Source organism: Hyperoodon ampullatus, assembly GCF_949752795.1.
Source record: "Hyperoodon ampullatus genome assembly, chromosome: 11".
NCBI lineage: Eukaryota > Metazoa > Chordata > Mammalia > Artiodactyla > Ziphiidae > Hyperoodon > Hyperoodon ampullatus.
The window spans coordinates 34,676,874-34,703,351 of NC_136924.1; the positions used below are offsets into that span (position 1 = coordinate 34,676,874).

Below are 26,478 nucleotides of genomic sequence, written 5' to 3' on the forward strand. Positions count from 1 at the left end.
TCCACCCCCATGGAAAGGGCACCTAAGATGGGACCAGCTACTGGGCTCCTGCATCTTCACCCAGACTCATATGTCCATAGACCAAGCACTAGGCCAGGCATACAGCAAGGAAGTGGGGAGGTTTGTTTACCCAAATGAGCATGACCCAGTCTCCATGGCCAGGGAGCCCAGAGCCACCCACAGAGACCCACCATCCTGCCACAAAGCAGAGCATGGCATGGCCCAGGAGAATTCCCAAGGGCTGGGAGAATCAGGCAGGCTTTGAGGAGATGGTGTCTGAGCCAGACCTCAAATTTAAGCAGCCCCCGACCCCTGGACTTGAACTTCTCAGCCTCATTTCCTACCACTCCCCAGGTGGCCAATCTCAACCCATTTTCTGCCTCTGAGCCTTTGCTCTTGGGGTTCCCTCCACCTAGTATACCCATTCCCCCAAAACCTCCTAGGAGTCTGTCCAAATTTATCACTGTGACTGAGGACAGTCATAGGAGGACCAAGAACATATAGGTATGTAAGTCCACTAACTGCTTCCTGAAGAAAGGAATCCCACAATGCAAGCTCAAGCAGCACCTCCTGCAGCAAGGCCACCTAGATTTCTCCCATTGGAGGTGACCATCCTGTCCAGTGAAGCAGTTTCAGGGACCTGGTAATACACTGAGGGGACCTGGTAATACACTGAGGGTTTGCCCTTAGTCCCCTGGATTCAGCAGCTGGGCCCCTTAGCCTTAGACCACACCCTGCTGGCTTGGCATCCCCACTCCAGGGGACACTCCTTTGATGATCAGACACGAGCAGATCTGAGCGCAGGGGTGGCCCATCTGTGGGGCCCTCCTCCAGTCATTCCGGGGCAGGTAAGGTGATGCCAGCGCAGATGGCAGGCAGCTCCGGGATGAGTCAGGAGTGAAATGTGACCCTCCCCGCGGGACAGTGGGAACCTGAAAGGTGGTATCAACCTGAGCTTGTGGTGGCAACAAGTGGGGGGATGGAAAGGGGGCCCCGGGCCAGGGATGCAAGCAAGCAAAAGGCCACCAGCTTCTATGACAAACTGTTTAATGCTCCATAACGTGCAGCTTCTAAGTGAAAAAGGCCCGTTAAAAATCTACGAGCTGTACATTCTGTTAACGGGGCAGCCGGCCCCCTCCCCGGCCGTCCCTCCGAGAGGTGGGCAGGGCAGGGCACAGGCGCCGTGAGAACACGGTCCTGGGTGTGCTCACCAGGAACACACGCGGGTCAGCGCCCAAGGGTCACGGGGGTGGGGGCATGATATTTACACAGGGGAGAACCACGGACACACGTGTGACCGGAAGACACGAGGGGCACAGGTGACAGTGGACCCGGGAAGCCACAATGCCCCCGTGGAGGTATACACGAGAGATGTGAGCTGGACGGGTGGGCACCACGCATGACGGGCTCAGGGCTCCTGTGAGCAGAAGAGGCTGTGGAGCCCGGAGACCTCGTGTGCCAGGGGGAGGGGCAGACGCGAGCCAGCACCATGGGAACTTGGGTGTGCAAACCAGTGCACAGGGGTGAGAACGCAGATGCTCCAAGGCGAGCGACGAGGGAGAGGACACAGACGTGTGCATGAGACCCACGAGATGGGTCCGTGGAGACATGGGGCCACGGTAAGGCCCAGAGCAGCAAGTACAGGGATGGGAAGGAGCTCTGCCCCGGGGGCTCCTCCGGGTGAGAGAGCCCGGAGCCCAGAGCCAAGGGCCCCACGTCGAGCGTCTCAGGGTCTAGGAAGGCTCAGGATGGGGAGGACCCAGCTCCACTGCACACACCAGGGTCCCCGCTGGGGGCCGTTTCTGAAGTGCGTGAGGAAGGCACAGGCGTCAGAGGGGACTCCTCAGGCCTCGCTGCTGCTGCTGCTGCTGCCTCTGCCACTGCCGCGCTCCACCCACACGAGGCGGGCCTGCTCCTGCAGGATGCGGCCACGCACCACCTTGGCCAGCTCCTCTGAGTGGCCCCACTCGTGGGCCGCCACCTGCACCCAGGAGCAGGGCAGCCCCCAGAGCACGTGCTCCGAGCCTCGGCATTGCCGCAGCAGCTCTGAGTCCCGCCAGCCCGGCCGGCCCAGCAGACCCCTGCCGAGAGACAGGAAGGTGGGCGGTGGTCAGAGTGGGGGATAAAGATGGACAGTGAGACAGAGAGAAAGGGACAGACTAAGGAGAGTCAGAGAGAGGATGGACAGCGGGAGACAGAAAGAGAGACAGAAGGCAAACAAAGAGATGGAGAAGAGGAAGAGACGGAGAGAGAGAAGGACAGAGACAGAGACACAGGCACCCAAAGAGGAGGAAGCGCCGGGGTCCTCCCCATCCTCCCGGCCCATCTCACCTGACTTCCCGGACATTCTTCTCAGTCACCTCCACGTGGATGACGATGGGGTAGATCTCGTTCCGGACCAGCTCCCGCACGCCCCGAGCACCCAGCTCCAACAGGCAGTGTTTCTTCTCAGGGGGTCAAGGCTACATTTTACTCTCAGGCCAGAAACCCTAAGCTCCCTGCCCCCTGAATGGGCCCCATAACACAGCCCCCTACAGGGTCCTGCTTCTGCATCCAGGGGGACTTTGGCAACAAGGAAAGAACTGGAGGGGAAGGGCCAAGACCCAGGGAAATAAGTCACTTCCCCCCACTGGACCTCAGCCTCCCTCTCTGTAGGATGGAGCTGACCCCAGCAGCTCCAGCTCCCAGGGAAGAGGCAAGTTTGAAGGCAAAGACAAACAGGTGAGATGTATCAGCCAAATTCTCCAGGGTGACCCACATGAAGTCAACTGCCCCAGGCCACCCATCTCACAGGTGAGGAAACAGGCCCACGGAAGGGAAGGGACTTGCCCAGGGTCACTCTGCAACTGAGCGGCACAGGCATGCACTCAGGCTCTGCTCTTGGGCCCAGAGGGCACCCCCCTGCCCCACCCCAAGCACCTACCTTCCCGACAGACTCCTGGATGGCACGGATCCTGCTGCCCAGCCCAGGGGTGGCAGGTCGGGCCTTGGGGGCTCCGGGCGCTGACGATGTGCACTGTTCCTCCCCAGAGAGGCTTTCTGCAGGCAGTGACAGGCAGGAACGAAGGGCCAGTGGGCCTGGCTGCCCCAGGGTGCCACCCAGCCCTCCCCTCTCCAGGCACGCAGGCTCACCTGCTGGGCACACTTGGAAGTCCAGCCGGGAACTGGGCAGGTCTAGGAGGTTGCGGATGAGCCGGGGCGCCAGGCATTCAGGCAAGAGCACCACGGGCCGCAGGGCAGACACCAGCAGGGGCCGTACCAGGCTATAGGGTTTGAGGCTCCGCTCTGGCTCTGGGCAGGGAAGGGGGTGTGAAGAGATGGGGGTGCAGGCAGGGCCCCAGCTCCTCTTTCCTGGGGTAGCCAGTCCCCTTGATACTCTCAAGGCCCCTAACTTTTTTCCCTTCCTAAGTCCTGCTGCTCCTCCTACACACAGCAGAGCTGCCCCCGCCCTCGCTGGGACCTGGGACCCTCGCAGGAGGCTCCACCCCATCCCCTGCCTCACCCTTGCCCCCTACAGGCCATTATCCTCTCAGCAGCTGCAGGGACGCTTTAAAACTGAGGTCAGATCCTGTAACTCCCCTGCTTTCAACGCACCAGTGACTCCCCACAACTCTCAGGAAGAAAGCCACAGCCTCCACGTGGGTGAGCCAGCCCTGCCGGAGCCTGGAGAAGCAGCGAGCCACGTGCTCCCTCACAACAGACTCCATTCCTGCCTCACAGCTCAGCAGCTCTAGTCACAGGGCCTTTGCATGCCCTGGGGTGGCCCAGTTAACTCTCCCTTCAGAGCCCAGGTCATGCTTTCCCAGGTCCCCAGGTGGGCGGGGACCCCCTCCCCCTCCCCCTCCCCTCTCTCCTCTTCATTGCCACACACGACAGAGTTATGCACTTGCTGTACTCAGCGTCCTCCAAACAGTACATGCAGCCATGCCTCTGAGCCTTCACACAAGCTGTGCCTTCTGCCTGGCACAAACTCCTCTTCATCCATGAAGGCCCCAGTTCAAACAACCTCCCTTCCAGGAAGTCTTCCCTAACCACCCTCTCCTCCTTGCCCCTCAGAATTGCTATTCCCTCATCTGGGCTCCCCCAGCCCCTCTTCCCTTCTCTGGCCCAAGGCCTCACCCTCCTGCCTCCAGAAACTCCCTCTGGGGTCGTCATGGCACCTGCCACCACACACAGGCAAGAAACACAGCTACGCATGCTTTGCCAGATAAGGAGAGGCCTGTGCTCGTGCGTGCCCTAAACTCACCCAGACCCACAATCACACCTAGACATAGACAGCGCCCTCAACCCTGGTGGCCCATCTCCCACCAGGCCCCTGGCATGGGCCCTGCCCCCCACCGGAACCCAGGCCCTTCCAGGCCAAAGGGACCACCGAGGCCAAGGACACCCAGAGGTGTACACTCTTGGACCCCGTGAGCAGCGCAGGCTGCACCTTCACACCTGTGCACGCACCTGAGCAGGGCTCCAGCAGCAGCTGCTCCGGGGAGTCCCCAGCAGGACTCCCCACATGCTTGGGCTTCACCAGCCGCAGCTGGTCCAGGGCTCGCTTCTTCAGCTGGGGAACGGGCACGGAAAGAGGGGCACCTGAGAGCTCAGCTCCATCCCACCCTCAGGGAGAGAGGGCCCCGCTGCCACTACTGTCCAGGCTCATGGGTCAGCACAAGAGCCCCCTCCCCACCAGGCTTTCCCCTGCCCCCACCCGGCCCAGCACAGCCCCCGAGGCAGGGAAGGGCAACCATCACCAGGGACCAAGGGAAGCAAGACTGTCAGACCCAGTTAGAGCTAGAGGAGCCTTAGGTCTGCCCCCACTTTAGAGATTGAGAAACCGAGGTCCAGAATAAGACATAAGAGACAAACTCTGGGGTCTCTTCCAATGAATGAGCAATGTGACCTTGGGTAGGAAGATTACAGAAACCAATATCAACAGCACTAATTATACCAACAGCTGACAGGTGTTGAAAGCCTACAATGTGACAGACACTAACTAGATCCCACGTGCATGAACCCAAGAGGCAGGCAGCATAATCCCCCCATTTTACAGATGAGGAAACAGAGCCTCAAGGGAGGGTCCCGTGGTTGTCCAAGGTCACAGGCTGAGAAGGAGCAGAGCAGGGATGCAGATCTGGGTGGCCTGGCTCCAGAGCCCAGGCTCTCCACCTTCTCTCTAGCACTGTGGGCTCTTGAGACCGCTTTAACCTCTCTGAGCCTCACTCAGCCCAGGCGCACAGTGGGGGCCGTCACCCAGCCCAGCCCTGGTCCAGGGATTAGAGAAGGGGGTGTGACTGTTGTTCCGTTAAGTGCTCACCACGTGCCACGCGTGCTCCTGGGCAGCGGGCACACTATCACCTCCCCCTCTCAACTACCCAGACAGGAGCCCTGTTGTTCTCTTTGCTGGACACATCTGAGAGGATCAACCAAGTCTGGGTGGAGAAGCAACCAAGGAGCTCACCGAGAAGATGAGCAGCCAAGCGTGGTTGGGGTCTCCTCCCCCGGCTCCCGGATAATGGAGCCTGTCCTCTCCCTTTTGGGGCCCCCCTCAGTACCCCTTCCCCAGGCCCTCGTCCTGCCCCCCCAACCCTGCTTACATTACTGCGGGGCCCCCGCTGTCGGCTGGAGGGCAGGCATTTCTCCTGAACTTCTAGGAGCTGCTGGGCTCTGTGCAGGGGGGGTCGTGTCATGCGTTTGTAGGGAGAAGGGGAGCCCCTCATCTTCTATCCTCCAGCCCCCCAATCCTGTCCCAGAGGATGGTGAGGGACTGAAGGAGGGAGAAAGAGTCCCCCATCCCAGTCCCAGCTCCCAGGGCTGCTGGCAGTGTCACCTCTGATAATTGGGCACAGTGCCCCGGTCCAGGTCCCGCAGCGTGAGGGGGTCAACCCGCGTGCAGAACCACTCCTGCCGTCGCTTGTACGCCGGGTCCACCAGCCGCAGGATCTCCTGGGCTTTCACGCACAGGGCATGGGGGTCAGTCCGCTCAGGCAGGGTGAGGTTGGCTCGAATGTAGAAGGGCTCGGCCCCCGGCCTCTTCACCCAGGCATCTAGGGCCTCATGGAAGGACTGGCAGGCTGGACATGGACAGGCAGTGGGCAGCAAGGAGGACAAGGAGAGGGGAAAGTCAGGCATCAGCCTCAGAGAGGCCACAGATGTGGCCCTCTCGATGCCTGAGCAGCCAGGATCCCACCTTCCCCTTCTTTTTTTTTTTTTTTTTTTAATATTTATTCATTTATTCGGCTGCGCCAGGTCTTAGTTGCGGCATGCGGGATCTTTAGTTGTGGCACGCAGATCCAGCTCCCCGAGCAGCAATCGAACCCGGGCCCGCTGCATTGGGAGCGAGGAGTCCCAGCCACTGGCCCACCAGGGAAGTCCCCACCTTCCCCTTCTTAAAGTGAGAGTCCAAGGCCCAGAGAGGGTGGGGGCTGGCCCAAAGCCACCAAGCCCACTCGGGACAGAACCAGGACCCGAACCCAGGTCTCTGGACTCCTATCCAGTGCTCCTTTCACTGTAAGCTGTTTACTGAGGACAAGACAGAGGAAGGGCACAAGAGCAACCGGCAAGAAGGCAGCGGTGCGGGAGGGAAGGGAACTGCCAGGGGTCAGGAGGCGGAGCATCCCCCTCTCAGGCCTTGGCTGTCCCACCCACACTATGGACCAGATGAGCCTTCTCTTGGGCCCTCAGTCCTGACCTTCTAGGACTCCCGAGTCCTCAGTCCCTCCCCCCAGGCCAGATTTACCCTTGAAGTCCATCAGAGGGAGTGTGGATGTCTGGTTCCAGGGCAAGGTTCTCTGCTGGGCCTCGCCTTCCAGGCCTGCCCGCTCCAAGCCAGCAGCCTCTGCCCTTGGCTGGGAGAAAACCCAGGCAGGGAGGGAATTGAGCTTCCCAGGGCTTCCGGAGACAGCCCTGGGGCTGGAGGACATCGGGTGTGGGGGTGACCATGTCTCAAAATTCAGCTGCCCCCAGCTCACAGTGTGGTGCCCAGTCAGACACTGCTCTTGGCAACTGGCCTCCCCACCCTGCCTGGCTCAGTCTGGTCTTTCCCACGTGTAAAGGTGGGGATCTGTCCAGGTTCAGTCAGTCTGCCCCACCTCCCAGCCCCTGCCCAATCAGATTTCATTTGATGCTGGCTGAGGCGGGGCAACCAGCCGCTAGTCACTGAGCCTGCCTCAGCTTCGGCCAATCCGAAGAAACTCTGCCCAGTGACCTAGATCCACCAATCAGAGGGCATCCATCCCCAACTAAAGCACTGACTCCTCCCCCAGCTCAGAGGGGCGGGGCCTCACCTCTCTTGGTTCCACCCTGGCCGATCCTGGCCCAGAGAGCACCCTCCGAACGACAGACCCAGACCAGCTGTCCCCGAGGAATGACAGGCCGTCTAAGCCCTTGTCCTGGGGCTCAGGCCCCCCCGGGGGGCTCCAGCCAGACACTCGGATGGCCAGAGACCTGAGAAGAGAGAAAGGAGATGGGAATTAGCGTTCAGTATTTTGATTCAGTTCAACATTCATGGAGAACCATAGTGATTCCCCAAGGATGCCATGACTCCCACCCCGGGCCACTGCACCTGCAGGGAATGCCCTCCCCCTTCTTCTCTGCCTGGCAAATTCTGCTCGTCCTTCAAAGTTCAGGTCAAAAGCGACCTCTCCCTCCCAAACCCCTGCACATGGTGAGGCGGAGCTTCCTGCTGAAGCCCTGCGTTTTTATATCTTCCCATTTGTTTCCTCGCTCAGAAAGAACGCCCTGAGAATAAGCCTGCTGTCATGTTCAGCTCCAGATCCCTACCACCAAACACAGTGTCTGGCACATAGCAGATGACTAATATAAGCTTGTTATGCTCATAGTCTAGGGCGGGAGGTCACCTTTAGATCACAACAGATCAGAGATGGTTACTGCTGGCAGTGGGAGCACAAAGGGGAGGGGCTTCCCAGAGGAAGCAGCAGCTGGGCTACATACATCATGGTGAAAAATAGAAGCACTTCGGGACTCGACAGAGAGTACACGGTTCCAGGCTGAAGAGCTGGCATGGGCAAAGGTGTGGAGGGCAGGATACAGGACACAGCGTGGAAGAACTTAATAACAACAAAAATAATAGTAGCAGGAAACCCTGGGTGCTTCCCATGTGCCAGAAACCATGCTAAGCTCCTTGCCCTAATTAACTTCCAGAACAGGCAAGCTGGAGCCAGCTTATGGAGGGCTCGGAATGAAGGCGCCTGGCCTTCCTCTCATGGGAAGTGGGTACCACTGACAGGATAAAGAGTCACCAAACCCCCATCATGGCAGGGCTCTGCCTGTCCCTGGATGAGAAGTGGTGAGGCCCTGTGGCCAGACTAAGTGACAACTGACCACAAGTCTCCCCATGGGCCCCCACGGTTCTGGGGAAGAAGAGAGACCAGGGTCCATGGGTGTGCCCCAGCTGGAGAGGGGGCCCAGGAAGAGCCCAGGCGTTCACTCGCCTCCCCACCCACCCTGGCAGCTGCAGCCACAGGGCCACACTGCCCCCTGCTGCCAGCCTGGGGTGGGCAAAGCTGCAAAGACCTTAACCCAATCAGCACCCATGAAGGGGCGGAACCCTGGCCCTGGGGAGTCCGACTTGGCTCCTGCCCCCTCCATCAAAACAGAGCCAGGCGCCAGGGGCTGGGGCTAGACATGGATGCTAGAGGCATCAGGGCTGCCTTTACAGGCTCCTTCAGCCCCGGGACTGTCCTGGCCACATCAGTGTGGCACAGAAAGGCCTTGGCAGAGACAGGAGGCCTGAGGCCAGGCCTGGCTATGCTGCGCAATGGCCCGATGGCTGAAGCCACACAGTCCAGCTCCAACCCCAGCATTAGCTGTGCCCTAGCCTTGGACAAGCGAGCTGGCCACTTGATTCTGTCCCCACCTCCCTAAAGCAAGAACGATGATGGCACCCGTCTCCCACTGTGGGTGTGAGGGTCAAATATAGAGAAAATGCAGGTAGAGATGGAAACCAGAGGGCTGCAGGGCCTTCCAACTAAATGGGTTGTGAAATTCACTGGGTCATGACCAGCACTGTTTTTTAATGGAATGGAATAGAAAACATAAGCCTGCCTCCCTTCAAGTAAATCCAACTATCTTCCTGTAACCCTTTTGTTTCAGGCACATGTACTGGGTTTCTCGCGTGGAGGGCTGTGGTCAGAAGAGTTTGAGAAAAGTGGCGTGGAGGACGCCAGCAGGAACTCTGGGGCCAGGCGGCCAGGCTGCTTGCCTCGTTCTCAGCGGTCCCACCTGCATCTACCTACCTCATTGTACAACTCAGTGAGTTAAAACATGGGACATGGGACTTCCCCAGTAGCGCAGTGATTAAGAATCCGCCTGCCAGTGCAGGGGACACAGGTTCGATCCTTGGTCTGGGAAGATCCCACATGCCGCGGAGCAACTAAGCCTGCGTACCACAACTACTGAGCCTGTGCTCTAGAGCCTGCAAGCCACAACTACTGAGACCGCGAGCCACAACTACTGAGACCGTGTGCCTAGAGCCCGTGTTCCGCAACAAGAGAAGCCACCACAATGAGAAGCCCGCGCGCCGCAACAAAGAGTAGCCCCCACTCGTCACAACTAGAGAAAGCCCGTGCACAGCAACAAAGACCCAACGCAGCCAATCAATCAATCAATAAAATAAAATTACTTTAAAAAAAATGGGACGTTGTTGGAACAGTGCCCAGTGAATCTAAGTGCTCAATAATAGACATTCACTGTCATCAGGTGTGATTCAGGACTAGTCACCTCTCTGTGGCCCCATTTCCCCACCCATTTCAAACCCACAGACAACTGACCATCACAGCTTCCCCAGTCGAGGGCCCAGCGGGCAGCCTGCATCCAGGCCCTCCAGGACCGACCTGCTCACCACCCACCCCTGCCTGAGCACGCCCCCTCCCCTGCCTGTAATTTCAGGATCAGGGCAATTTCTCAGCCACCCCAGGTTTTCAGGCTTTTCTTGCCAATTCCTGCTGCTCTGAGACCCAGCTCAGGCATCTCCTCCTACAGGACGCCCTTGCCCACCTCCCCAAGGGACCAAGTGACTTCTCTGAGCCTCCACAGCCCCAGGCTACTACCTGGCGGTTCAGTGGGGGCAGGGTCCAGGCCAGGTCCCTCAGCCCCAGGCCTCAGCAGACAAGCGGGTTCGGGTTCGGAAGAGAAAGGAATGCGTAGGGGGCAGGGGCTGCCTGCTCCAGCCTCTCAGGACTCCTGGGTCTCGCAGCACACTCTGATTGACCCCAACCCTGCCTGTGGGGGGTGGAAAGGATGGGGTCCCAGGACACTTCCCCAGTGTCAGGTCAGGAGTTGGGTCACAGGGGAATGGGGCCAAGTCCTTCACTCTGCCAGCCCTGAGCAGTGATGGGCTAAGTGGGCTGGATGAGTGTTGCCCCACCCCAGGGCACTGTGGGAAGATCCCTAGGCAGGCCAAGGACCTTTGAAGTTGACACTTAAGCATGTCACACAGATTGCCTCACTGAATCCTCCCGACAACCCTTCAGGAGCCGCCTGTTATTCCCCCCACATTAGAGAAGAGGGAAACTGAGGCCCTGGGGAAGTTATAACTTGACAAGGGTTACACACGTGGTGGGTGGTGGAGTCAGGTGATGACTTATCCAAACCCTCCCTGTGCAAGGTCGGCCAGTGCTGGAGACCCTATGTCTACGTGACAAGTGCGGACAGGGGTGGCCCTGCCCAGGAGACAGCACCCCAGTACTCTCCCAGTGCCCGCCCCATTCAGCACCTCACTTTCACTCTTTTTCTGCCTGTCCATCCATGTCCCCCATCCTGCCCTGCCCCAAGGCCCTGGGAGCCAAGAGGGGCAGGTGAGAGCAGAGGGCTGAAATGCCCAGAGCACAGTGGGCACTCAACACAGGCGCGAGGTTAAAGTAGCTTCGACGGGCGGAAGGGACAATAGAATCCCCAGCTCCACCACCAAGTGGCCATGGGACACATTCCTGACTCTGAGCCTCATTTTCCTCATCTGTATAATGGGGCTTGCAGGGCTACCCTGAGGATTAAGCCACAACAGCACCAATAATAATAGCTAAGAGCTAGCTTCCCGCTCACCGCGAGCCAGGCACGGTACTAAGCGCTCTAGTAGGAGTACCGGAACCCCCAACAATGACCCCAGGGGACAGGCACTATTGTGAACCCATTCTACAGAGCAGGAAACTGAGGCACTGAGAAATTAAATGACTTGCCCAAGGCCCCACAGTAGCTAGTGACAGAGCCCGGATTTCAGCTGGCTCCCAAGTCTGTTCTTCCCTCTGTGCTCTGAGCTGTAACCCTGCCTCCAGCCCAGGACACATGCAAACAGCACTCGCCAGCCCGTTAGGGCACTCGAGTCCCTGACCTCCCATCGGTCCACCCCTTTCTCTCCCAGTCCACCTCAGTCTTCATTCTTCCCCCATCTCCCTCCTCCCCAGAAACTTCGTGGGCAGCAGAGGTGGCCCCACGTGATCATGGGGCCCAGATGGGGGCTGGGCCAGAACCTCCAGCTCCCTCTGCTGCATCCCAGCGCCCCCTGGACAGCAGCCAGGACCCCTGCTGCAGGCCTGAGCGGAGGAAGGGAGGAAGGGCCGAGGCAGGCAGGAAGGGAGGCGCCTCCGCCCCTTCCCCCAGAAGCACGTCCTGCACAGTGAGAAACAATGTCGCACTGGGCCCTGTGCCGGAGGGTGAGAGTGGGGGCAGGGGCCTGGCCAAGCTGCTTCCAGGAGGCAGGAGGCCCCTGGCTCTGCTGTGCCCTGATTTCTTGTGTGACCTGCACTCTGTGACCAGCATCCCCGCATTCCAGCTCTGACACCAGCGCTTCCTATGCCCCCTCCAAAACGCAAATCTGATCAGGTCACTCTGCACCTTGGCCCTGGCACGTCCCAGCTGTGTGACCTCAGGCAAGTCAGTTAACCTCTCTGAGCCTCGGTTTCCTCCTCTACAAAACAGGGGTAATCATAATAATGCCTGCCTCCCAGGACAGAGGGAATGCTGTAAGGCAGCCAGGAGCCGGCCCTGCATTTAGTAATAGCTAAGCTCCCCCAACCACCACCAGGTCTCCCAGGGTGCAGAAGCCAAAATCCACACTTCCCCATCCTGACTCACAAAGCCTGCCCTAGCCTTTCGCCTTTCCCCTCCCCCACCCTCACACTCTAGTCGCCACCAAACTCCAGGTCCATCCCTGGACAGATTCTGTTCTCTCTTCTTCCACGTCACCCAGAGGCCCCCCATGCCTGCTCCTGAGTTCAAAGGCCACATTCTCAGACCGGCCTCCTCCATCTCCTGTCCTCCTGAGATCACGGACAGTCTTGAGCAGGGAGACCACACATCCACCAAAACGGACAGAGCACATGGTCTGCAGCGTGCTCTGAGCCGAGGCGATTTATGACTCCAGTTGTGGGCCTGGGGCCAGCCCAGCTGCAGGGGCCCCACCCCACCCTCAGCGTGAAGTTTGCTGGGAGGCTCAGTCCTGCTGGGAACCCCAAGCCGGGAGGACAGGCAAGCAGCACAAGTAACAGCTACCATCTACCCACCACCTGCCTGGCAAAGTGGGGTGCTTTACTGCCACGAGTCCTAAACCTCCAAACACCACCTGTGGAAGACATCACTATGGCCCTTTAGCCAGTGAGGAAACTGAGGCCCAGGGAGGTGAAGTGACCAGCCCAAGTCTCCCAGACGATAAGCAGTGGTGACAGCATATGAATCCAACGTGTGACTCTGTCTAAAGACCTTAATGGTCTGACAGCCGTGAGGCGAAGGCTTCGCTGCTGCTCCCTCCCACCTCACCCCTGCTCCCCTCTCGCCGGGAAACCAAACCAGCCCCCCAGCTCCACATCCCCCCAGGCAGCTGCAGTACCTGTTGAGGAGATCCAGGCCACAGCCTCGGGCCAGAAGGCCTTCCGGCTTTCCCAAAGGCCACACGCTGTCGGAGGACGAGGACGAGGAGAGACCAGGGGACCAGGGCTTAAGCGTCACACTCCCTGGGGAGGAGGAGTGAGGTTTAGGGGCGCCAGACTGAGCAATGGCGTAGGGCCCGGGGTTGAGCCCCTCAAGCCCTGGGATGGCCCATGGCCCAGAGGCCTGGGGACTTGGCAGGTTTGAGGCCCCTGGAACACGTTGGACTCACGGGGCTCAGGGCTGGGCCTGGGCTGGCCAGGGTGACCCTTCAGTTTCGCAGAAGAGGATGGAGGACGGGCTGGAATTGAGGAGCCCCATAGAGCACAGCCGAGACCAGGAGAGAGGACCAGGGTGAGCTCAGGGTGAGAGGTGGGAAGCAACTCCCCCAGGGCCTCCCAAGCAGAGCCTCCCTGCCCGGCCAGAGGACAGCAAAGCCTCAGGGAGGGGGACGCAGGCCAAGGGCAGAGCAGGCAGCATAGCCCTCAGGTGGGCACCCAGATGAGCCCTCCCCACGGAGTCCCCAGGCCTTTACCTGTGATGTCCGACATGCTGCTAAAGGACCTGGGCAGAGAGAGGGTGGGAGGGGCCCGCACTGAGCACAGTGCTCCTGTGCCTCCAAATGTCCTGCACTCCCCAAGCACGTGCAGGCTAGACCCCAGGAGGGGTCTCAGGCACGGTGCACTCGTGCCACCCAGTCCCCTAAACACACAGGACAAGAAGCTAACATCCTGACCTCTGCCCTGTTCTTCCACCTAGAATGCCCTAGCCTGTCCTTTAATGCCACCCCCTCCCGGAAGGCTGCCCTGACCTCTCACGCCTCATCTCAGCCTCACCTTCTACCTTTGTCATTCGTGACTCTGGGGTCTGCCTCCCTCCAACACTAGACCATGACCTCCCCATCACACACCTGTCATGGCAAGTTCATCCATCGGATCAAGCCCATGACGGGGACACATGCCAGGAGGCGTCTCCTGCCCTTGGTCTTGCCATCAGTGATAACGGCTCAGTTTTTCTGGCCCCCATTTTCTGCTGCTGCTTGAATCTGGGGCCTTTCTTGCTTGAGGTCCCTGACCCCTGGGAACTTCCTCCATGTCTCCTAGCCCTGAACCACCCAGGCTTCCCCCTGGATTAAGGATCTTTGAGGCTTGACCTCCAGTGACCCTCATGTCAAGGTGCTCAGCAGGGACTGAGCCCACTCTGCCCTTTGACCTTGTCTTAACCCCTGACCTCACTCATGCCTATGACTCCTGCAACCTGGGTTTCCAGAGCTCCAGCCATTTAAGGGCAGTAAAGGGAGGTGACAGTCTGGACCTGACTCTGGCATCAGGGATTCTGGGAGGAAGCTGTTTACCTCTTAGCGGGTGCGGGGTCCTCCTCCCGCTGCCGGCGGAGGATGGAGCCGGCGCTGGGGGGGAAGGGTAGGATGGAGAGCCGGTTGATTTCCTTCTCGCTGTCCGTGGCCTCCTCCTGCAAAGCCACAGCAGGGCCTGGTCACCCCCACAGGACCTGCCCACAACTCATCATACCTAGTTTGTGCCCATTTCACAGATGGGAACTAGGGCCCAGAGCCGAGGGGTAGGCTCTGCAAGGTTATGGGCATGTGAGTGGCTCCCCAAGTCTCCTGGTGCCCAGGCCCAGGCTCAGCACTGAGCTGGCTCTGCGTGAGCTTAAACAAGGCATTTGGTCTTCGTGGGCCTCGATTTCCTCTCGTGTGAAACCGAACTGTCAGCAAACTGGAGAGTACTCTACGTGTCAGTAATTCTACGATGGCCATCCGTAGCCCCCACGTCCGGGCTAGGGCAGGTGTCTTACCGAGGTGTGGGGCTCAGATCCCCCCGTGACAGCCGCTTCCCCAGCTGTTTCAGGGCCTCCCAGCGGGGAGGGGAACTCGCTCAGGCTCCAGGTGCTGCTGAGGTTGGAGCACAGGGAATGGGAAGAGGCGCAGGCCTGGGAGAGGAAGGGGGTGGGGAGAGTTCAGCAGCCCTGGGCCAGGGCCAGCCCCTGCCATTTTCTCAACACCTGCTGGGAACAGGGATGTGGTGGGGAAGGAGGGCTGGATCTCTGCCCTTGTGGAGCTCACACCCTAGCGGAGGAGATAAGCTATAAACAAGCAGATAGATGAAGGAAATAAGGCTCAGCGGCCAGGAGGGCCAGGCAGGAAGGTACCCAGGGTGGGGAAGGCACTCAAAAGCCCCACCCAGCCAGGGGCATCAGAGTGCTTTCCAGAGAAAGTGTGGTTGGAACTGAGAACTCAAGGATGAAAGTTGGGGCGGATGGTCTAGGCAGATGGAACAATATGTGCAAAGGCCCTGAGGCAGCACTGTGACACATTCCAGGAATTAAAAGGCTGAGACCCAGAGAACCAGGCTGGTTGGGGGGGGCACCCTGTAGGGCCTCTAGGGCATGGTAAGGGGTTTTGCCTTTACCTAAAAGCCACTGAGGATTTTTAAAAGTCAGAAATCACAGATTCACGCTTCCTTTGTTCTACTTCTTCAAGCATTAAACTCAACTGATCATCTTTAAGCAAACCCAAGATAGGAAAAGGCAGAGTTCCAGGCAGAGATCTGAGAGCCAGTGTCTGGTTTATAAGGGATCTGGGGGCTCAGCTCCACTGTTGGCTGGCTGTGTGATCTCAGGCAAGCCTCTGACCCTCTCTGGGCCCTATGCAATGAGGGAACTGGACTAGCTGGTCTCTGAGGGACTTCTAGGGCCCACATTTTGCATTCTAAGATGCTCACGGGCCCTCGGGCAGCCGGGCTTCTCCGAGTATATGCTAAGCCAGGCTTCAAACTATTTTTTGTGCCCCAGGTGCAACCCCAGAAACTCAGAGACTCCCATGCTCCTGTCTTTTCCCTGATACACCAACCCACAACTACCCGAGCTACATTTTGTCCACCTTGGCCAACAGGGCCCTCCAAGACTGGCACGTTCTTGACCTTGGGTGAGGGCTCCAGCCAAGACCCATGTATTTCCTCCCAGAACCTGCATCTTCCCAGGCCCAGCTGAGGACTCCCAATGGGTCCCCCATGTCCCCACCCCCGGCTGAGTTCTCCCACCAGGTCCCACCCTGGCCAAGAGCTCCAGCTTGGATTCCTGACCCTGCTCACCTTGAGGTAGGGGCCACCGTGGAACCGCTGCAGCTGCACCTCCAGCAGGGCCTTGGCACCCTCCAGGCTGGTGAGTGCAGTCAGCAGCTCATCCCGCTCGGCCTCCAGGCCCCGGACCTGCTTCCGGTACTGGTCCTTCTCGATGAGGCTCTGTGAGTACTGCAGCTGGATCCGGTCTCGGCTCTGGATGGCCTGGTGAGAGAGGGCGGGGAGGGTGTTGGGCCAGCAGCTAAAGGAGCCACATCGGCTCAGCTGTCCTGGCCGCTGACCTCTCAGATGCAGGGGTGGCAACAGGAACAGCAGCTAACGTTTATTAAGGACTTCCTGTGAGCCAGGCCCTCTGTGTTAAATATCAGCTCATTTAATCTTCACACTAACTCTCCGACTTAGAGATTCTCACTATTCTCATTTTACAGACATGGACACCAAGCCAGCAGGAACAGAGTTGCAGAGTCCAGGCTCGTACCGTTTTCCCAAAACAACTTAAAACTCTTCTGTGGGACCCACTGGGTGCAGGGGTCTTTATTCCCAGCCTTCAGGGTTCAAATCCAGCCCAGTGCACCCAAAGTTCTTTTCCCCACAGTGAAGACCAGGGTCCCTGAGAGGTAGGCCCAAGGCCAGGACCTGCTACCCATTGTCTCAGAGGGAGCTGGGGCCAGAGACCCACAGGCTGGGAGCAGGCAGGTGAAGCGCACATTCCTGAGCCCACCCCAGACCACATGAATCAGAATGTCTAGGGACGAAGCCTCAAATCTCTGTTTTCACCAGGCCCTCCAGGGGATCCTGAGGCCCATTCTCACGTGTACACTTCAACTCCTCTAGTGGGATTCAAACGTGGTCCAAGGACAAAACCTCCTGCCCTTCCCACTGCATGGGGAACCTCACGCAAGGAGGACTGCGGGCCCGGAGGAACTGGCCCGAGGTCCTCAGCCTACCCTATGGCCTCAGGAGATGAGGGCTATGGTACCCAGGGCCTGGGAGCCAGAACTTTTGAGGATTTCTTCACCAGCAAATATCTGTAAGTACCTCCCCCTGTGTAGGCCTTGCCCTTGAGGCAGGGAGAACAAGGGATTCAGATGCAAGGGCCACAGGACCAACTTTCGTATCTGTCACAAGAGCCCAGTGAGGCAGGTGTGTTGAGGGGGTGGGCTGGCACATCTCAGGTCCCCTGTCTGTTTCTCCTGGCCTACTTGCCCCCTCCTAAACTGATAAGTGCACTGTTCATCTCTGTCTACAGTTCCAGTCCTGTCTGCCTCTCGTCATCTTCCCCTGGACGAAAACCAGGGCCGGGCACACAGCAGGCCGGGCTCACCTGGTCCCGCTCCTTCTCGATCTCCTCCAGCTGGGCCAGGATGGTAGCCATGCGGTGCTTATACAGGTCACAGTCCTTCTGCAGCGTACGGTGCTTCAGCCGCAGGTCCTCCATCTCCTGCAGGTACTGTGGGCAGGTGGAGCGGGGTGGGACACGCCCAGGCCAGACCCCAGGGCTGGGGACAGGGGCAGCTGACCAGCTGGTGTCCAGCAGGTCCAGGCAGAGAGGCCTGAGCCTCAATAATGAGTGCCCACCTCCCCAGCTGGGTGCCTGGGCCACTGACTGACATCACCTCACTGGGCCTCAGCTGCCTGCTCTGTAAAATGGGGATAACAACCCCGTCCCAGCCAACCTGGGCCTCCCCATTTCAAGTGCAATCTGCCTCCTTACCCCGCTCTACTTGCTTCACAGCACTCATTGCCCTCTGTGACATGAGGTAACGGACTGCGGATTACGTGTATGGTGTCCTGTTTGTCTCCCCTGCTAGAATCTTCCCTCCCCAGGAGCAGGGACCTTTGTTCCATTCACCGATCGATCTCAATACATATTTGAGAGCAAATGAATGCACAGCTCTTGGCACAGGACCTGGCGTACAGCGGATACTGGGGGAAGGCTGGCTGAAGTAAACTGGTGATGCCCTCCCCAGGCTGTTAGCAAGAAGGCAGGTGGGAGGGTGGGAGGGAGGGAGACGCCAGAGGGAAGAGATATGGGGATATATGTATATGTATAACTGATTCACTTTGTTATAAAGCAGAAACTAACACACCACTGTAAAGCAATTACACACCAATAAAGATGTTAAAAAAAAAAAAAAAAGAAGGCAGGTGGGGGCAAGGCAGGTGCGAGGGGAGGGGGGAGATGTGGACACTACCTTGTCCCGCAGCTCCTCGGCCCACTGCAGCTCCCCCTGCACGGTGTGCAGCTTCTGGCACAGCTCCTGCCTGCTGTCCTGCGCCTCCCGCCAGTCATGCTCCAGGATGTCTAGGAGGATGCGCTCTGAGCCTGGGGCCCCTGGCCGGCTTGCCTCCTGTGGGGTCAGAGTTCAGGGCTGCCTCAGCCCCTGGCTCAGGGCCCACCCTGAGTGTGGGGTAAGGGGGACAAACAGCCCTCAGCCCTCAGCCCCACCCTACTAGCTCTGCCACCTTGGCCAAGGGCCTTGACCTCTCTGCACCTCGGCTTCCCCCTCTGTAGAGTGTGTGTGGCGCCAACAGCCCTGCCCACCCTCCAGGGAGCATCTGGGGGTACAAATGAGGTAAGTGGATGAGGGCGTGCTCAGACAAGTTGGACCAGGACCATATTCTTCAACAAGAACCAGGCCTGTTCTCTCTTGCTCTGGGCCCTACCTGCCTCCCAGGACAGCAGACGGGTGATATTTCCAAGGCCTATTCCCCCCGCCCCGACAATGGGTCTTCACAGGGTCTGAGCCTGGCCCAGGGAGGTAGACCGAAGGCTTAAGATCCAGCCCACAGACCCACACCCCAGCCGGCACGCCCAACCCTGTGAAATACACCAGAGCCCCGGCTCCCTCCCCCACTTCCTATGAGGAGCAGTGGCCAGGTGGCAGGCCCCCACTGCCACCGACCTGCCACAGGACACTGAGCAAGCTCCAGGGCCACCCAGGGGTCTCAACCTTTCCAGGGTCAGACTCCTCTACAAATCCAAGGAAAGCTGAGGCCCTCTCCCCGGAAAAATGCTCACACACAAAATCGGGTACACAGTTTCAGGGAGTTTAGAGGCTTCCTGCCCCATCCGACCCCACCCGCCCCCCCGCAGACCCCAGACTCAACACCCAGCACAAGCTGAGTACTGAAGGCCCTCCACTCAGAGCTTAAGACAAGGGGCCAGCCAGGATTCCATCCAGATCTCAGATCCCCGGATCTAGAATCCTCGTTCTCCAGGCCTCAGGGGGACGAGTGAGCAGTGGGAGGGTCTGGCCTCCCCCCGCCCCCCTTCACTGCCCCACTCTGCCTATCATACCTGCTGCAGGCCCTCCTGCAGCTCCTGCAGCGATGCCGCCAGCCGCTGGTTCTCCGCGCGCAGCTCGGAAACCAGGTCCGCGCTGTCGGGCTCTTTCTCCTTCTCCTCAGCCCCAGGGAGTGGCCCCCTGGCCCTTCGCAGCAGTGTGCACTCTTCTTCCAGCCGGCTCACCTTGAGCTTCAGCTGGTCCACCTGGGGCCCAGGACAGGGGTCAGCTCAAGGAGGGAGCACCAGCCAGGCCAGAGAGGAGAGGTCCTGTCCCACACTCCTGGGTGCCTCCCAGATTCCCAGAGGGGCCCAAGCAGGTGTCCTCCCCAGACGTGTCTAGGAAGAAGGGACAGGCTGGACAAATACAATGAGGAAGGAAGGGAGGCAGCAAGGCCAAGCCACCCGCCCAGGGGAATCTGCCTCAAGGACTTGTGGGTGGAGGGGCCGTATCATAACACGCTCTTCTGTCCCACACTTCTGACACTGAGCACAGGACCAGCATAACGGAGGGGAAGGAGGGCTGCATCAAGAATAGGAGGACCGGGCTTCCCTGGTGGCGCAGTGGTTGAGAGTCCGCCTGCCGATGCAGGGGACACGGGTTCGAGCCCCAGTCTGGGAAGATCCCACATGCCGCTGAGCGGCTGGGCCCGTGAGCCATGGCCGCTGAGCCTGCGCGTCCGGAGCCTGTGCTCCGCAACGGGAGAGGCCACAACAGTGAGAGGCCCGCGTACCGCAAAAAAAAAAAAAAAAAAAAAAAGAATAGGAGGACCCAGGGGCTGGGCCAGCTCGGCCTCTAACTCAGTGTGGCCTTGGGCAAGTCACAGCCCCTCTCTGTGCTTCAATCTCCTCATCTCCTTGTGGGGGGAAGAAGGAGGAGGAGGATTCTGAGGGTTTCACCCAGCCCAGGAGCCAGGATGTCCCCCTCTCACCCAGCCTCCCCACTCAACATACACTCACGGAACACATGTGAGTCTCACCCTCCCTTAAAGATATTCCTACCAGAGCCTCCACTTGGAAAGATTATGAGGTTGGTTCACCCCAACATGAATTCCAAGTCCGGGATCCATATTTCAATTGTACCATTTTACCCTCTGTCATCCTGAGCAAGTCACTTACCTCCTCTGAGCCTCAGTTTCCCCATCAGTAAAATGGGCCCATTCAATCCCCCTGCTGCACCACCTGCCTCCCAAAGTCATTGCAGGAATCAAACAAGACAGCAGGTGGACGGTATCCTTTAAACTATGGAGCTGTGAGGGTGTGACAGTGGCTATCTTTACAGCTTTAAATAAAATCCTAGGACCCCAACTGTCACCAGTTCAGTGTGGGCAGCCAGAAACTGGCCAAGGGTGCTGGGTGGGCGGCTGGGTGGTGGCCGCCTGGCAGACAGCAGATATGCATGGCCAGTTTGCTGGATTATGAATGCACTCAGTCAGAGTGATTTTCCAAATTCATGCAGGGTCTGGTGTCCAGCAGGTCCAGGTGGATAGACCTGTGGTGGCTAGACAGTGACAAGAGGAGAAGCAGGTGGCAGGCCACAAAATGAAGTCACTGTTGGAAAAAGGGCACAATGACCTCTGGGGCTATACTCAGGCATGCTGATATCTGGTGCCCTAGGAGTGCCCTGGCCTCGCTTGGAAAGGACTTGCAGCCCCACACCCCCAGAGCCTGGCATGGCACCCCCCTCCTACCCACCCCCCCACGCAAGGGTCTGGAGGCTGGGTCAGGCAGTTCCACGAATTAACAGCCCACTCCTCCTCCGCAGAGGACTCAGAAAGAAATTCATGACTCTCACATTCCTTTCCCCTCACAAAACACGCTTTGTGAACTGCAGGAGAAAGACAGCTAGTTACAAGGGCAAATGTGGTCACACCCTCTCCAGCAAACCGCAGCCACACACCATGGCCTCCCGCCCAACCCACGGCCAGCAGGCTCCCCCGATGAGCTCAGGGGACAGGGCACCTGGGAGTCTCCGCTGAACGCCAAGAAATACGGATGCATTTAATCCTGGTGTACAAACTCACTTAGCACAAACTTATAGCGTTCGTTCCTTTAAGTTTATGTTGCTTGGAAATAGCAGCTCATTACATTTGCACCTTATAAAACACAGTATTAAATCACAGCCACTACACACCCGTCCACAGGGTGAGGGAACCCAAGCTGCCGAGAAAAGCACCATCAGCTGCTCTGTTCATTTCCATCGGCAAAGCCTTTGTTAATTTGTTGCCAAAAAGCTCCAGTAAGTTAAGGCAAATGTAGGGTAGCTAGATAAGAAAAGCTTATCTATTAATTGAATTTCATCCCTTACCCTCCATTGCTAAACTGGGAAAAAGCAACTATTATCTGCCTACTGGCAGATTGCCATACCCCTAGGGCCATACTGTGTGCACCTACAGCTGAACCGCAGACACACAGAGAACCTCCGACACCTCTTCTACCTCCCCCTACCCAACCCCAGGAGACTCCAGACAGCTGCACACACACACAGGGCATCCCCCACCCCAGTCACATGCACATATCTGCCACCTAAGGGGACCAAACTCAATCACACGCAGCCCAAAGGTGAGACCAACCGTGCAGGCCACAGCCCCTCCCAACACCCAGGGGGGCCGGTGGCCATCGTGGAGCAGGCTCTCCCCACCGGCCCCCACCCCACCCCACTCCCAGCAGTGCCCAGAGCAAAGTCAGAAATGCTCAATCTTCGAACCCTGGGAAAGTACTCCAACCAACCTCTCTGTGCCTCAGTTTCCTCATCCATAAATGGGGATAATAACAGTTCCCCCCCAACCCCCATTCCAATGGAGTTGCTGGGAAATTAAAGGAGTTGATGGACGGCAAGCCCAGAGGACCATGCCTGCTGCACAGGAGGTGCTGTCTTGCTGTGATGTCATCCGCATCCATGACCTTGCGCTTCAAGGATGAGGAAGCTGAGGCTAAAGTAGGCCTGACGGCCTGGGCCCGTCCACCTGTGGCCTCAACACCCCCAATCAGAACTCATTTCCCCAGACATCAAACCCCCAGCACGCACAGCCGCAGGCTCCAGAGCACCAGTGCACCCGCACTGACAGCCTCACACGTGCCACCCATCATCCATGGGCACCTGTCACCCCCTGGGGTGCTCCAGCCACAGCTGAGGCTCATGGGGTCAGGGGGCTTCAAATCCCACAGTCAGAATCCCCCCTGTGGAATCGCTCTGGGTATGACTGGGGAGAGCCTACTGTGTGCCGCGGGCGTTGTCAAGTCCTTGGGACAACTCTCTGCTGCAGTAAAATCCCATGCGAAGCCCCAGTAAGGAACCAAGAAAGAGAGGCTCAGTTTCTCAGCCTGTAAGAGGCATGGCCTCACCCATTGATGGAAAAGAATTGGGTGAGATTTCACCTGGACAGGAGCAAACAGAACAGCATCATGGGGCGGAGGCCAGCGCTGGAGCCAGGTGGACCTGGTTCAAACCCAGGCTGTGCCATTTCCCAATTTGCAGCCTTGAGCAAATCCCTTTACAATCCTAAACCTGTATCTGTATTTCAAAATGAGAACCTGGTGCATGGTGCCTTAGTGAGATTACATGACAGGATGCACGTAACCTGTGTGGCATCGAGTAGCACTTAAAAATGATATCAATAACAATGGCTAACGAAAATCCAGGTTTTGAGCACTAACTCTGTACCAGGCACTCTACATGTCTTAAATCCTGTGACTTAAACTCAAGGAATCCTCGTAACCCAAGGTTGCTCTGGCTCAGCACTTGCTGACATTTTGGGCTGGACAATTCTTGGTTGTGGAGGGCCGTCCTGTGCAATTAGGATATTTAGCAGCATCCTGGGCCTCTACCTACTAGATGTCAACAGCACACTCCTGGTTGTGACAACCAAAAATGTTTCCAGACATGGCCAAATGTGGTTTTTTTTTTGCGGGGGGTGGGGCGCAAAATCGCTCCCAGTTGAAACCACAGTCATAATTCAATGAAATAAATGCTCCCATAATAAATCAACACTCCCATGTTACAGATGAGAAAACTGAGGCACGGGGCAGGGAAGGGACTTGCCCACGGTCCAATATGCGACAGATGGTGGCTTTGGAACACCGGCTGTCTACCATATGACCGTCATTTTTTGCAAAGCTGCCCCTTTCCCATGGCACCCCCCCATCTCCCCAGGGCCTACCGCCAGCTGCAAGTCCCGGCTGCGCAGCACGGCCGAGTTCTTCTCCTCACTGAGCTGTGCCAGGCGCATGGCAATCATGTAGTTCTCGTCCTTAAGCCGCAGCAGCTCCAGGCTCCCCGCCTCCCAGTCCTCCCGCAGCCGCTGGCAGCGCTCCTGAGCCTGCTGTTGCTCCCGCAGCCGCTGCTCCAGCCCTGCCCGCTCTTCCTCCAGCACCCGGCCCCGGGCCTGCAGCTGCTGCTCCCGCTGCAGCTGGCTCTTGCGAGCCTCCCTCAGCCGCCGCACCTCTGTCATCAGGAATTGGGTCAGGCCCTCAGGTCCCTCCTCATCTGCCAGGGGCAGGGGAGAGAAAAGACATAAAATAAAATCCAAGGGGATTTTATAAAATTGAAAAGTCAATAAATAAAATCCAAGGGGATGACAGACTTCACAGAAAAACCCAAACCAGAAGAAAACTAGAAGGAAATACTGGAACCAATTTTTACAATTTGGGGACAGGGAAAGCCTTCCTAAACAAGGCACAAAATCAAAGCGCTGTAAGAGATTTCTAAACGATGACAGATATAAGAAACAAAGTTAAAAGACAAGCAACAGAGTGGGAGAAAATATAACAAACGACTCAGAGCCACAACATATAAAAAGCTCCTACAAATCAATAAGCAAACGACCAAATAAAAATGTGGGCAAAAACTATCAATAGGCAAGTTCCAAAACAAAAATGGCTGGTAAACACAGGAAAATACGTTCCAACTCACTAGCAATAATAATAACAATAACAATAATAGTAGTACCACTAACAATTGACTTTATTCTTTGGCCTACATACATATATTAATTTATTTAATCTTCACACCAACACTTAAGATAGGTACTATTTATTGTACCCATTTTAAAGCCAGAAAAACCGAGGCACAGAAATGTCAAGCCATTTGCCCAAGGTTGACTAACTAGTAAGCTGTGAACATCTCTCAACAAAGTACAAACTTAAAACAACAACATTATTTTTCACATATCTGACTGCATAAAATGTTTTAAAATGATCCCCAGGATGAATGAGGGTACAGCAAAATGGGCACTCATACACTGCTGGAGGGATGTATGCTGATTTAACTTTTAAAATACACATTCTCTAAGAAATTTGACTTCTCAGAACCTCTCCTCCTGAGACACACATTTGCACAAAGATGCACCTAGAAGGATGTTCCCAGCATTGTTTGTAATGGTGCAAACTGGAAAAAACCTAGATGTCCATCAACAGGGGATGGGTTAAATGACTGGCACGTCACTAATAAACACTACGCAGTCATTTAAAACAAGTGTAATAGATGTGGAAGAAACACAAAAATTAGTTGTTCTGAGAAAAAGTGAAACACAGAGCAAGACATGTAAGATGATTCCCTGTGTGTGTGTCTGTGTGTATAACTGCAAAGAGAAAGGAAACTCGCCAAACTGATACCAGCAGAGCAGAGCTGAAGGAAGAAGTAAGGACCTTTCCTATTTACTTTCAAGTCTCCTGGAGTGTTTGAATTTTTTACAGAAGAAACTGTAAACTGGTACATGCCTGACACATCTTTGGGGGAAAGAGCTGCATTAAGTGTGTGGGCTCTGAACTTAGACTATAACTGCATTAGAATCGCAGCCCCACACTCAGCCTGCTGGGGAGGGCCTTGGGCAAACCGGTACAGTTCTCTCTGTGCCTCAGTTTCCCTATCTGTTCAACAGCGACAATGGGAGTGCCTCCCTGACAGGGACGGGGTAAGGAACCTCTGCACTGGTGTCCGAGGCGCTGGCACCCACTGCGGACCCACTCACTCACCGAGGATCATGGAGCAGCGCTGGGCAGGTTCTTGGCCCGTGAGCAGCGTGAAGTGCTCGGGGTAGTAGAACTCCAAGGCTTCCAGGAAGGCCTCGTAGCCCCTCTTCCCGCGGCAGCGCAAGATGTCCATCAGGCGCCCTGAGAAGTGGGGCGGGGGCGGTGCCCAAGAGTCAAGGTGAGGGCTTCTCCCCGTGCCTAGTTGCTTTCTCCCCCCTTCCCCACGCCCCGCCATACTCCAGGGCCCACGTTCCCCAGATTTCTGAACCGGTGACACACACAGGGGCCTGACTCAACACATCAGCGGGGAGAGCCCGTCTGCCACGGCCAGGAAAGCCAGGACCCAACCCCCTCCATGGCACCCCAAGCCGCTGCCTGCAGCCCCCACAAGATATAGGGCCAGCAAACGCAGCCTGCCTTTTCAATGGCACAGGGAAGCCCCCTCCATCCCCAAACGCAAAGAAAAATATTTCTCTCGTTGACCAACGCCTGAAATTCCACCATTAGACCCTCATCCCTTTGCCAGCTCTGTTCAAAGGCACAACTTACGGAAGAAGCCACCCTCAGAAAGCTGAGATGGGTCTTGAGCACTTGAGGAAAACGCTCCCAGGAGTGTGTAGCACACAGAATTGGGGGGCGGGGTGGGGGGAGCAGAGAGAACTGAAGAGATCAAAGGACACAGGAAAGCTGCCAAATCCACCAGCTGTGATCGGGAGGTCCCAAGCCCAGCCTGCACCGGCAACTACAGCCAACCCCTTGCTCTAAGGGGGGCCCAGGAAATGGGAGAAAAATCCAGACGCGGTCTAGGCACCGCGGACACGCTGGGTCACGCTGTGGTTCAGGAGGAGGGAGGATGGTGGGCACACCAACCATCCCACTCTACCGATGTGGAGACCGAGGCCCCGGGGATCGGGGATCGGAGCCCTTGGCCCGACGGTCCCGAAGAAGGCCCCAGGGAAGGCCGGCACCGTCCGCTCAGGCCCGACCCCGAGCCCCCCACGGCTCACCGGTGCGGTTGACGCGGCACGGGAAGCGGTAGGTGCTCAGCACCTCCTCCTCGTCCTGCTCGTCGATGACCCGGCATTGGCGCAGATACGGTGTGAGCTTGGCCGGGTTGAGGGCGCGCGTCAGCCGGTGCCGGACGCCCTCGATCCGCTCCCACAGCGCGTCCTCCTCTGCCTCGGACCCGGAGCCGGCCCCAGCCTCTTCCTCGGCCTCCCCTGCCTCGGCCCCGCCCGGCATGACCGCGTCTTCGGG

The 26,478-nt window shown here is 57.6% G+C and overlaps 1 protein-coding gene across 1 annotated transcript; it reads right to left on the bottom strand.

Moving 5' to 3' along the window:
- Positions 1–1,030: 1,030 nt before the first annotated feature.
- Positions 1,031–26,478, bottom strand: CARD10 (caspase recruitment domain family member 10). The gene is made up of 20 exons (XM_079715347.1): positions 26,229–26,478; positions 25,225–25,362; positions 23,412–23,737; positions 19,267–19,458; positions 18,161–18,316; positions 17,290–17,415; positions 15,978–16,169; positions 14,683–14,817; positions 14,222–14,337; positions 13,403–13,431; positions 12,830–12,953; positions 7,275–7,434; positions 6,728–6,836; positions 5,819–6,062; positions 5,586–5,655; positions 4,453–4,555; positions 3,133–3,291; positions 2,924–3,039; positions 2,332–2,444; positions 1,031–2,081 (listed from the first exon to the last, which is right to left on the bottom strand). The coding sequence occupies exons 1-20, from the start codon at positions 26,461–26,463 to the stop codon at positions 1,844–1,846; spliced, it is 3,081 nt and encodes a 1,026-aa protein (XP_079571473.1). The 5' UTR covers positions 26,464–26,478; the 3' UTR covers positions 1,031–1,843.